The following is a 12,874-nucleotide window of genomic DNA, read 5'->3' as shown; positions in this document are numbered from 1 at the left end:
CTTTTCATAATCCACATCAATGATCTCCTTAAACACATACTTAAATCATTCATTGACATCTATGCTGATGACACAACCATCTACGGCAACACATCAAAGGCTGTAAATGACAAAGTTCTCTCAGATTCTCTCTCCTCTGATCTCGAGCACGTGATTCAGTGGAGGAAGAGGTGGCTGGTTACCTTTAATGCATCTAAAACCAAGCTCCTATCTTTACATCATCAACGCTCTGATCCCCATCTGGCATCAACTGAAATGGATGGCTCTCGTCTAGGAGAAGCCCCATGTTTTGACAAGCTTCTGGGCTTGACCTTTACTCTTGATCTGAAATGAAACATGTACATAAGTCTGTTGCCAAGGTCGCTGGAAAGATGGTGGGATCCTTCTACTCAAGAAGATATCTCACTACTGATGTAATTCTCTATCTATATAAAAGCCAAGTATGTCCAAGGATGGAATACTGCTGCCATATCTGGGCAGGAGCTGCTAAAAACAGCCTATCCTGCTTTGACAAAGTACAAAATAGACTTCGTGGCTTAGTGGGGGATGCCCTTTTCTCTTCCCTGCAACCTCTTTCCCATAGAAGAGACGTTGCGAGCCTATCCTTGTTTTATCGTTATTTCCATGGCAGGTGCTCGTCTGAGCTCCAATCTCTAGTCCGCCCTCGCAAATCTTTTACGAAAAACACCCGTCTAGCTGAAACCACTGTCAAAAATTTTCCCCACTCTTTATCTGTGCCTAAATCAAAATGTAGATTCCATGAACAAAGCTTCTTTCTTAGAACTGCACACCTGTGGAACTCTGTTCCGTCTGCTTGCTTCCCACCTGACTACAACCTGGATGTCTTCAAGTCCAACGTAAACAAATTCCTGATGAACCGCACCCTTAAGTAGACATTTTTATTAAACCCCCACACTAACGTACTGTACATGCAATAACCCTTATCCCTGAGTGGCTTCCGGGCCTTGATAAGTGGTGATCACCTTGTAAAAAAAAAAAAAAAAAAAAAAAAAAAAAATTGTTTATAAACTGGAATTACAGTTATGTTTGGGATGAGAATTCTTTGTTGCAGGACTATTGGAATCGAACAACAATCTTGAACCAACATAATGAATGGGACGATCACGGACTATGCGACAAACATACACAAGTTCTTGTTCATAAACATACCTACACTTTGTAGACAAAACACAACTTATTATAAACAATTATATACAATTAGTTGAATGCAAGTTGCTACTTTATCCATAACTTGAAGGAAATTGTAGGTTCGTACTTTTCCAAAGAGTATTAGTAAATGAAGAATCAGTAGAACTTGACCTTCACATAGCGGACTTCATAGTCAACACTAGTAATGTGTAGAAAGCAGTCTAGAAATAAAAAATGTACGCTAAGTTTGCGTTTTATGTAAAAACTGAAACTGAAAGACGTCTCTTCTCCACATGTAAATGATAAAGATAACTGTTTGTAAGGAAAGTTTGTTTTGTTGAAAACTTTTTGCATACTGAACACATCATTCATGTTTTGAACATTTCTATCTCTAACCATCAATTGACTGCGAATAACAGTTTAATATGAATAGTAAATTACACATTTCACACCTCCAAGAATTACTGATGAATATAAAAAACTTTTTTTTACTTACATCTGATTGTTTTTCTTCTTCCTCTTTTGTCTCATCTTTATTTTCAGCATTTTCTTTCTTTTTCTCATTTGATGCAGTCACCTCTTCGGAAGATTTGGAATGTTTTAATACATTGCTTTTGTCAGCTTCTTCCTCAGTTCTAAACAAACAAAAAAAAAAAAATCAAATTCTATCAATAGAAAAACAAAATAAAAAAAACTTGTGTTACTTGGATCATTTGGACTACCATTCTTATCAGCAATGATATTTTAACGTTTTCATTGATGTAACCCCTGGGGGGTAGTATGCTGTCATTTCATCAGTCATGACCGGGTAGAAGTTTTAAGTAATTTGCAATTATATTTTTGAGCATCACCTACACTGAGGATTGAACCTTCAACCTCTAGAAGAGTGTCACTTACAGCTGAATTTTACCAAGTACTTTATCCACACAGGGCCTTATGAATTATTTAGGACTTTTACTCAGTCATCGCTGACAGAATGAGAGCATGCTAAATATGTGGATTAAATAATTTTGTTTGAAATTCCAGAGTTTGACAAGATACAGCTGAAGAAGGTGATTTTTGGAATATGATATTTTTGTCATCATACATATGTTTTTTTTTCATTTTCAGGTTTTGAATTCTAGGCAAGAACTGAATATTTAAATCTACTTCATATATGATTAATAATTTCTATTAATAGAAGCTTTGAGAGGTTCACAAAATTTCTGATGAAATTATTGAATGGGATTTTCAAATATAACCAATTGCATTCAACTTTTCCTTTATGTGGTGACATCTTAGACTTTGGCCATTCTTAAGTTCTGGGTGGTCACTTAGTATCAACTCACAAAAAGGTTGCTGCCTGATGAAGACCAAAGATGTCAAAGAGTCTTGTTCCATCAGATTATCTCATCCCACGTTGTCTAGATCATGAGTGTAATTCGTCCAATGGTCATCACTCATCAGAATTGTATCGATGAGGAGCAGAGGTCATTTTTAAGCAAGAAAAATAAATAATTTAATGGTTGTCCTTTTTTTTATAAAAATATTTTAATAATTGTTAAAAAATTGAGTTGAGGAAGAAAAATGTATAATTGTACTTTAGTTGTTTTTGGACTGACTTTTTGGTTCCTGAAATCTTAAGTTTTGAACATTTTTAGTTGGTGACAGTAACACCAAGTCCAGGGGCTATCTCAGTGATATGAACTCCACGGTGAGCAGAAGCGAATCTTTTAACTTGTGTTTTTCCTTTGCTTATATTGATAATCTCTCTGGTTCGTTCTTCCCTCTCGCATACAGAAATCCTAAACCAATAACATTTTGGTCTTCCTTTTTCCCCAAATCAGAATTCTAAATTAATAACTTCTTTCTCATCTCAAATCAGAGAGATGTCTGCGCTTGCAGGCTTTAGAAAATACCTTTTGACAATTTCATCCATCACCTCAGTTACAAACAATCCCAGCAAGGTCACAGGTCACACCTGTTATTTGAGTATTTCTATTTCTGCGAACAATTATATTTTGTGCTTCTTGATATATTTAATAAATTTGTAGGCTTTTTTTTTTTCTTTTTCAATATAGCAATATATTCAGACATTAAATTATACTAGCAAGGCCACCTGGCATTGCCCAGGCACAACTATTGTTACACAATACTAAATGGGATTTTAGAATATTTTTACTAAATATTTTTTCAGACAGAAAATAATCTTTCTTTTCTTTAAAATTCAGTCTGGTAAAGATTGGATAATTGGTAATCTGGGAACTTAATGTGATTTCATTGGATATGGAATATATTTTGGAAATTCCATAGAACTGAGAGCAAAACAGAGATGAAGATAAGTTGGAATCACTCAGTTTTTGGAGGCTAGAAATGTCAATCCCAGGTTGAAGTGGAGAGTTAATCACACAGCTGCTACACATAAGAGTGAGTAATTTGGGCTACATTTAGTTTGATGCAACGGGGCCAAAAAGTGGATAGAAGCACTTCATGAAACTTTAAATACCTCTGACTTGTGTGAAATTTTAACAATAATTTAACAATTAATAAACATTGTATAAATTTCAGTTTCTTTGGAGTATTTTAAAGGATTTTTATTGCGCATAAGAAGAGTACAACCTCTGATTTGAAAATCGAAATATTTCAGATTTACATTAAATTTGAGTTATAATCATTTGACTCTAATTAAGCAAGATTCCCTGAATTTTAATTTCTGATCAAGAATACATGCTAAAGCTTTGAATTTTAGACATTTTTTCAAAATCCAAATTATGTAATGAAATTTGATGAAAAATGGAATAAGGATTCTAGACATAAGGTTTAGTAGAATTATATATTGATTTTAATTTGCATAAAAATGGTACCAAATTGTTCAGTTCAGGGAATTTTACCCATCCTGGGACAGGTATTCTTCTAATGTGTGTGTGCTTGTAAATATATATATATATATATATATATATATATACATACATACATTAGTGTTAGGACAATTAATTGGAATTTGAAATCGTAAAAAAATTTTTTTTTCATTTGTGCCTATTTTTTGATGTTGGAAACGATTCTCCTAATTTTTTTTGAACTACGATTAAATTTAAAATCTACAGATCACCCCTGCCCTTGCCCCAAATGTACTTTTTATGTTCGGAAAAAAATATGTACATATTACATGGGTTTTTACAGTAATCCGAAAATTAAAATGCAACAACTTAATAGCTATATATATATATATATATATATATATACATACTTGTTTATTGTTATATAAACATGCTCACATCCCGCTGCTACAAATAGCCACTTGTTTCAATCAAACAACAGATATCATCAGGCAGCGACTTGACTATTCAAAAGTTCAATGAATAACCTAAATGAATAGTCAAGTCGCTGCCTGATGATATCTGTTGTTTGATTGAAACAAGTGGCTATTTGTAGCAGCGGGATGTGAGCATTTTTATATAACAATAAACAAGTATTTTTAGCTCTTTTTATTGAGCACTATCTAACAACCTCGTTGAATTCATTAGTCCATTACTTTTGAATATAAAAAACCCTGAGTATGTATATATATATATATATATATATATATATATATATATATTTATATTTTAAAAACATGCACAAATTTAGATTCATACCTTTAACGTTATTTTTTTAGCTCAACTTTGACCAGTATGTTACTGATACAGAGATGTTTATTGACCATTTGAACTTTCAAAATCAAAATTTAATGCAGCCAATATTTTTTAGCCATTAAATTAAAACTTACTTTTTTTCAACATGTGGCAATGATTCAGAGTTGTTTCGGCTTCTTATGGTTTCTTCCTTTTCTGGAGATTCAGGTTCATCCAATATTTTTAGATCCGTATCATCTCCGCCCTCCAGTTTGATAACAGCTAGTTGAAAGGAATGAAATAAGATTTAAGAATACAAATTCATAAAAAGTTTTTTAAAAATCATTTTATTCAAAAGGCTGAATTTAAACCACTTCACAGATTTTCTTAGTGCTATTCTCATAAAACTGCATAAAAGTCTGAAGTAATCCACAATTTTATTCTTAGTATCACAAACACAGAGGATTAAACCCTCAACCACCAGAAAAGTGCAATTTACAACCGAATTTTACCAAGTATTTTTACCCATTACACAATGAATCCTTGCAGAAGGGCTGTGGCATAGTGGATAAAGTACTTGGTATGACTACTCTAAAAGTAAATATTAGTACTGTTGGAATATCTAATATCCATTAAGCTTAACTACACTATATATATATATGTCTCGTGATACGGGGTTCGAATCGTTTGACTGGTATTAATCGTGACACTCTGCACTGAAGATTCCCGAAAGGATGAAACACTAGTGTCTGTACGTATTTAATTATTATAGTAGAAAATAATTATGACAGCCCCATTAAGAAATTTGTTTCTTATCGTTGAGCACTTTCAGTTGAATTAAAGTCGGTCAATTTAGCTCTTATGCGTAGATCATCGTATAACGATTAGATCACTGTCTGACTGACGTAAATGAACATTTAAAAAATTAAGATGTTTAAATTCAACGTTATTTCAAGCGGTTAATGGTAGCCAAATGGATTAGGTCTCCGCTAATCGAGCCAGAGATGTCTCGTGATACAGGGTTCGAATCGTTCGACTGGTATTAATCGTGACACCCTGCACTGAAGATTCCCGAAAGGATGAAACACTAGTGTCTGTACGTATTTAATTATTATAGTAGAAAATAATTATATATATATATATATATATATATATATATTGTTTTAACAAAATCAAGACATCAAGGAATAGATTGATAGCAACAATTAGTGTATTTCATCATTAGTTACAATTGTTTCAAGACCATTCGGACAAATTCAAACATTATGTCGTTTGAAAATTTTCACAAGGACAGCCTTTCATCAGACGTATAGAATAAAAAACACTTTAACAATGAACAGAATGGAATTCATTTTCCTAATGTGGAAAAAACATGGGAAAATATTTTACCTGCATCTCATCTTTCCAAAGTTTTTTTTTTCTTATATATATATATGTATGTATACACACACACACACACACAATAGCAGGAGAGCACCCGCTCTTGCCGGTCATAAAATATGATTAAATATATTTTAATTCATGCAGATTTTGTATTTATTATTACAGAGCCAAACCCTGAGATACGGTGGGATTAAGATATGTTTTTTTTCAGGTTACGATGTGGAATACAATGTTTTTCCGGACTCTGGTTATGGTATTTACGATGTTATTTATGTTATTTGATTATATGCACGTGTATTATATACTGTACTGTATTTTGTTACTAATTTTTAATGCCATATCCTGGGGTTCTACCATATATATATATATAGTAATAATTTTAAAAGTAAACAAAAAATAACTTGGGTATCACCAGATAGAATCAAAACCAAAATATTTAGCACTCCAGCCACGTTCCCTACCATTTGAGCTAATCCAACAGATAGATAAGATCTAATTTGGTTTATTATATAAAAAAATAAATATCTTGATCTGGACAAAATGAAACCTAAAAAAATCATATAAAAAACTTTAAAAAATTAATTTTGTTTGCTATCAGTTGTTGGTTATTCAAAAAATATTTATTCATGAAACTTACTTTACAATGAGTGTTTTTTTTTATTTGAATATTAATCTTCTTAAAGTTTTAAAAAAATTTTAAATAATTATTCATTGTATTTTATTTTTTCCTAGTATTTTTTTTATTTCATATTTGTATTAAGAGAAATAATAAATGAGCACATTGTTCTTATTCTGGATAAGCAGCAAATTCTCATGTAATGAAACATTCAAGAAACTATTTAAATCCTATTACTTCATATAGAAATTAAAACAACCTTAATAAAATTAGTCATAGTTTTTTTTTTTTTACAAGGGAAGCACCGCTTATCAAGGTCTAGAGGCCACTCGAGAATAAGGATTAATGAGTGTACATTAATCAATGGGACAATATCATAGTAATCATTAGTAGTGGAAATTTGGTAAATTGGATTACTTAAGAGGATGGCTTATCAAGAACTTGTTTACATTGGACTTGAAGACGACCATATTATAGTCAGCTGGAACACAAGGAAACGGAAAAGAGTTCCACAGGCGTACAATTCTAAGAAAGAAGCTTTGTTCAGGGAATCCACACTTAGGTTTGGGCACAGAGAAAGAGTTGGGGAAATTATTGTTGGTGGTTTCAGCTGGACGTGTTTTCATGAAAGTTTGGCAGAGGGGGGGGCATAGATTAGAGCTCAGATGAGCACTTACCATGAAAATAACAATAGAGCAGAGACAGGTTCATAACATCACTTCTGTGGGAAAAAGAAAAGGGCATCTTCTACTAGGCTTCAAAGTCTATTTGGAACTCTGTCAAGGCAGGATAAAGTACTCCTAACATTTCCTGCCCAGATATGGCAACAGTACTCCATCCTAGGACTACTTGGCTCTTATAGCAATTTAGTTCCATTAATAATTTAATTACCAAATAATCATGTAATAATTTAACTTTCAAATCATTACAAATAATAATTCTGTAAAAACTGCATAGTTAAAAAAAAATAAAATAAAAATGAAATTAAAAGACTCCCAGGCAATGCTGGCTAGGTACAAGTAGTTTAGAATAAAAGAACTGTAATATTGATACCAAAAGTTTTCAAAGATTTTTCATGCGAGATGCAAATGAAACTAGGCATATATCTTACCAGCATCCAAAAGTTTGATGAGTTCATCACATTTATCAATGTCTACTGAGCAGCAGTCAACACGTCCCTGAGCCATAAGTTCTAAAAAGATTTGTAACCTTCGTCGAAGGGCTGCACTCTGTTCTTCATGCCGCTTGGAGCATTCCTCTGGGTGGTATTTATACTTAAACCTGAAGAACAACACAGCAGTTTGTGTTAAAAATCATCACAGAGAAAAGATAGTGAAATGAAGCCAATCTAAAACCTCTTGCTACTATGAAACATGAAAATGTCAGAAAAGGCATCTGAACATAATTTTCATAAGATTTATTCTATAATTAAAAAAAGAAGTTTATCTACATATTTACTGAAATCCACACCAAGCAAACGTTCAATAAAGATGCAAATACATAAACAATGATATTTGAAATTCCAATGACCAAGTTTTAATTCATATTTTTACTTGCGGAATTTAAAAAGGAAAAAATTCAATGAAACTATTGGTAACTGTTACGCACAGAAATGAACAAGCGGTAACAAACATAATAATTACCAGGATTTTTTACTCATGTAGAAGATGACCATATCATTTCTGGTGGAAATTCTCAAGCAAAAAATATAAATAAAAGAAAATATTTTTAAATGGCTAGTTGTCAATGAATGTATCTATGTCCCTTTAGGTAATGGTTTTCTATAGAGGAGAGGAGGAATTTTTTTTTATTTTTTTTTTTTTTGCTTGAGAATTTCCTCCAAACTGATATGACGATCTTCTGATAGGCAGTAGAAAAGATCTTGGTAGTTATCATATGTTTATTACTGGTTGTTTGTTGCGTGCAAAACAGGCGTCAAGAATCACAAGTATTTTTTCTCTTGAAATTCGTCAAGTAAAAATAAGAAAAAAGACTTGATCGCTTGAATTTAGAATATCATTGTTTATTTATATCTGCTGTGTTGTTAAATGTGAAGCTATTAAGCTTTTACATTGAACATTTTCTAAACACACACACACACATATATATATATATATATATATATACAGAGAGAGGGAGGGAGAGAGAGATGAGGTTATAGTTAGTGTTTGCAAATTTCTTGTTTATTGAAGATTATGCCGTATTACTGAATTTGTAAAGGTATTTTGTTTTAGCTTTTGGAAGAAGTTTTTTTTTTTTACAAAGAAAGTCACCACTTATCAAAACCTGAAGAACACCGAAGAATAAGGGTTAATGAGCATGAAGTGGTCTGAGGCAACAGCCTAGTGATCATTGATGGTGAAAATTTAATAGAATTTGATTATTTAAAGGGAGTGGCTCAACAAGAACTTGTTGATAGTGTCTTTTTTTTTTTTTTTTTTTTTACAAAGGAGTCAACACTTATCAAGGCTTGGAGGCCACTCAAGAATAAGGGTTAATGAGTGTATATTAGTCAACGGGAAAATGTAATAATCATGAGTAGTGGAAATTTGGTAAATTGGATTACTTAAGAGGATGGCTTATCAAGAACTTGTTGACAACCATATTGTAGTCAGTTGGAAAGCAGGAAAATGGAACAGAGTTCCATAGGTGTGCAGTTCTAAGAAAGAAGCTTTGTTCATGGAATTTACGATTAGGTTTAGGCACAGATAAAGAGTGGGGGAAATTACTGATAGTGGTTTCAGATAGACGAGTATTTTTCATGACAGTTTGGTGAGGGGGGGACCATAGATTAGAGCTCAGACGAGCACTTGATATGAAAATAACGATAAAGCAGAGACAGGCTTGCAACAACTCTTCTGTGGGAAAGAGGTTGCAGGAAAGAGAAAAGGGCATCCCTCACTAAGCTACGAAGTATATTTTGAACTCTGTCAAGGCAGAAGCTGCTCCTACCAACTCCTGTCCGGATGTGACAACAGTACTTCATTCTTGAACGTACTTGGCTCTTGATTGTAGCTAGATGAGTACTTGTGAAAGTTTTGCAGGGCGGACCATAGATTTAAGCTTAGATGAACACTTGCCATGAGAATAACGATAGACCAGTAGTAACTGTATTAATGCCGGTGTCCCTCAGGGATCCATCCTGGGCCCAACTCTTTTCCTGATCTACATTAATGATCTTCCAAATCATATCCTTACATCATTTGTAGACATTTATGCTGACGACACTACCATTTATGGTAGCACATCTAAGACAGTAAACGACCAAGTTCTCTCCAATTCTCTCTCCTCTGATCTTGAGCACGTAGTACAATGGGGAAAGGAGTGGCTGGTTACTTTTAATGCATCTAAAACCAAGCTTCTCTCTTTACATCATCAACATTCTAATTCACATTTGTCATCAATTGAAATGAATGGCTCTCGTCTTCAGGAGGCCTCAAGTTTTGACAGGCTTCTGGGCTTGACCATTACTCCTGATCTTAAATGGAACACGTATATCAAATCTGTTGCCAAGGCCGCTGGAAAAATGGTGGGATCTTTCTATCGATCCAGTAGATATCTCTCTGCTGATGCTATTCTCTACCTATATAAGAGCCAGGTACGTCCAAGGATGGAATACTGTTGCCACATCTGGGCAGGAGCTGCTAGAAAGGACTTGTCCTGCTTTGATAGAGTTCAAAATAGACTTCGTAGCCTCGTAGGAGATGTCCTTTTCTCCTCCTTGCAACCTCTATCTCACAGAAGAGATGTTGCGAGTTTGTCTCTGATGTATCGTTATTTTCATGGAAAGTGTTCAACTGAGCTTCAATCTATGGTCCCCCCTCGCCAAACTTTCACAAGAAACACTCGTCTAGCTGTAAACACTATCAATAATTTCCCCCACTCTTTATCTGTGCCTAAACCTAAACGTAGATTCCATGAACAAAGCTTCTTTCTTAGAACTGCACGCCTGTGGAATTGTCTTCCGTTTTCCTGCTTTCCGACTGACTACAATATGGTTGTGTTCAAGTCTAAAGTAAATAAGTTCTTGATGAGCCGTTCCATATAAGTTATTAAATTTACCAAATTTTCATTACTAATGATTACTATATTGACCAATTTCTACTGTACACTCTTTAACCCTTATCCTTGAGTGGCCTCTGGGCCTTGATAATGTGGTGACGCCTTTGTAAAAAAAAAAAAAAAAAAAAAAAAAAAACTCACTTCTCTTCTGTAGGAAAGAGGTTGTTGGAAGGAGAAAAGAACATCACTTACTAGGTTTTAAACTGTCAAGACAGGATAGGGTGCACCAAGCAGCTCCTCCCCAGATGTGGCAACAGTACTCGATTTTATCAATCTTCTTGTCACCACATTAATACTACCCTTTTATCCAAATTTGCCCTAGTGGAGATGCAAATAGGAACTATAAAAAACTATTTTTCACAACATGAAAAGGTAAAAGTCACAACCAAAGATACTGAATAGATGATAGCCAATTGTAGGAATGATCCCCAAGAGACAGCTTAGACATTCCAGTGCATCTCCGTGGCAATGCTACACCCATCAGAATGTTATTCCAACAATGTTGAAGTCTTGAAGAAAAATTTGGCTCTCATTTGCAGTAAATAAATAGGTATTTATTGAAATATGCATTTATTTAAATAAATCCCATACCTCCACTATGTTTCATGATGCAGGGGAGCCTTCCACTTTGAAAGTTTTTTCCCCCTCAGACTTTGGAATTCCCTCCCTGCATCCCAATAATACTAATATGTAAAGATTTAATTTTTTCTACTCAACTCTCTACTTTGTGTGTCTGTGTAGGCATGATCTCTAATTCACAGTAGACATTACGTCTTAGTGACAATTTGCCTTGTGTGGAGCGAATATGAGTAAAAAAAAAAAAAAATAATAATATTCAATTTATGTGATTAAAATATATTATTAATCGCAATCTGAAAAAATATAACAGTTGACAGCTAAAAAAAGTTATGGAAATATCTTCTAAAAGTAGCAAGAGCATTTAAGATTGAGGCTAACACAAATAACAAAAAGAAAGCAACAGAGACTTCAAGCCATGTGTTTTGTTGCAGTGTCAAATATAGATGAGATGCATGTACAAGAATAATGAATGATTTAATAATTTTGTCGATCAAAAAACAAAACGTTTCATGTTGACACGGCTTCAGTTTGTCTTTCCCTTGTTGATAGCGTGGCCGTCTTTCCCTCGCTGAACTTGGCTCATTAAAATGTGAACAATGTTCGTCGGTGGTTTGATGAAGGACAGTATTTCTCATGATCACAACAAATTGGTAAAAACCACAAAGTATGAATCATCGGCAAAAGGTTTTATTTCTAGAAATAAATTTTAATTTCCATTTTTTTTTTTAAAGCAGTAAAGTGTCACTAAGAAAATTATTTACATGTTTTTTTTTTTTTTAGATAACAATTTTTACTGTGTTAAAAATGATGAAAAGAATCTGAAGAATATTTTTTTTTGCCATATCTTAAATTAATGTCATTAAAAAAAAGTAGAAGCAACATTTTGTTTACAGTGTATGTATGTGTGAGTGTGTGCGTGTATACAAGATTGTTACATATTACCTGTGTTGAAGACCAGCCAACCAGAGAGCTGGCACACAATGTGTATGCGGTGCCGTTGTAGCCACGACAGTAGCAGTCAACTGATCAGTCGTCCTCAAAGTGATTATAAAAGCCTAGTAGCCTAGCTAGCTAAAAACTTTCAAAATTCTATACTGCATTGTGCGCAGTCCCTTATCTAAATTCATGAGACTGTAAGTTTCCAGAAATCCGTGGATGGAGCTGTGAAGAGGGAGTAGGAGCCTTCAGGAGGAAAAGAGCAATTAATGATCAGTAGCAAAAAAATATCATGAATAATAAAAAAAATAATATTACATACAAAGAGATGACTACTTATATTTATATGGAACTCTTGAAAGGAAAACAAAAACGGAGGAAGATACAGAATGGTTGGCAGATAGTTAAATATTCAGGAATACAAGTCAAAAAGCAATTAAATAATAATATGATAGACAAAATAAGTTTTACTGTAATCTGCCAAAAAAAAAATCATCCTTATAAATATATTTTTATTTGAAAATTATCTTTCCCCCTTCCTAAATTAGAGCTGTTAGTC

At 33.4% G+C, this 12,874-nt stretch overlaps 1 protein-coding gene across 2 annotated transcripts in view; it reads right to left on the bottom strand.

Moving 5' to 3' along the window:
* Positions 1-12,874, bottom strand: part of LOC145279602 (serrate RNA effector molecule homolog A-like) — an 83,393-nt gene that overhangs the window by 40,417 nt on the left and 30,102 nt on the right. For both annotated transcript variants that reach the window (XM_080130769.1, XM_080130770.1), the window contains exons 6-8: positions 7,850-8,019; positions 4,895-5,021; positions 1,646-1,784 (exon numbers count right to left, since the gene is read on the bottom strand). In XM_080130769.1, the coding sequence (XP_079986895.1) occupies positions 1,646-1,784; positions 4,895-5,021; positions 7,850-8,019 (436 nt within the window). The remainder of the gene's footprint in view (positions 1-1,645; positions 1,785-4,894; positions 5,022-7,849; positions 8,020-12,874) is intronic.

This window comes from Euprymna scolopes, chromosome 7 (assembly GCF_053919585.1).
Source record: "Euprymna scolopes isolate OS-2025 chromosome 7, ASM5391958v1, whole genome shotgun sequence".
In the NCBI taxonomy this organism is placed as follows: Eukaryota; Metazoa; Mollusca; class Cephalopoda; order Sepiida; family Sepiolidae; genus Euprymna; species Euprymna scolopes.
The sequence above is the reverse complement of the archived record's forward strand: the minus strand, read 5'-3'. Positions and strand labels throughout refer to the sequence as shown.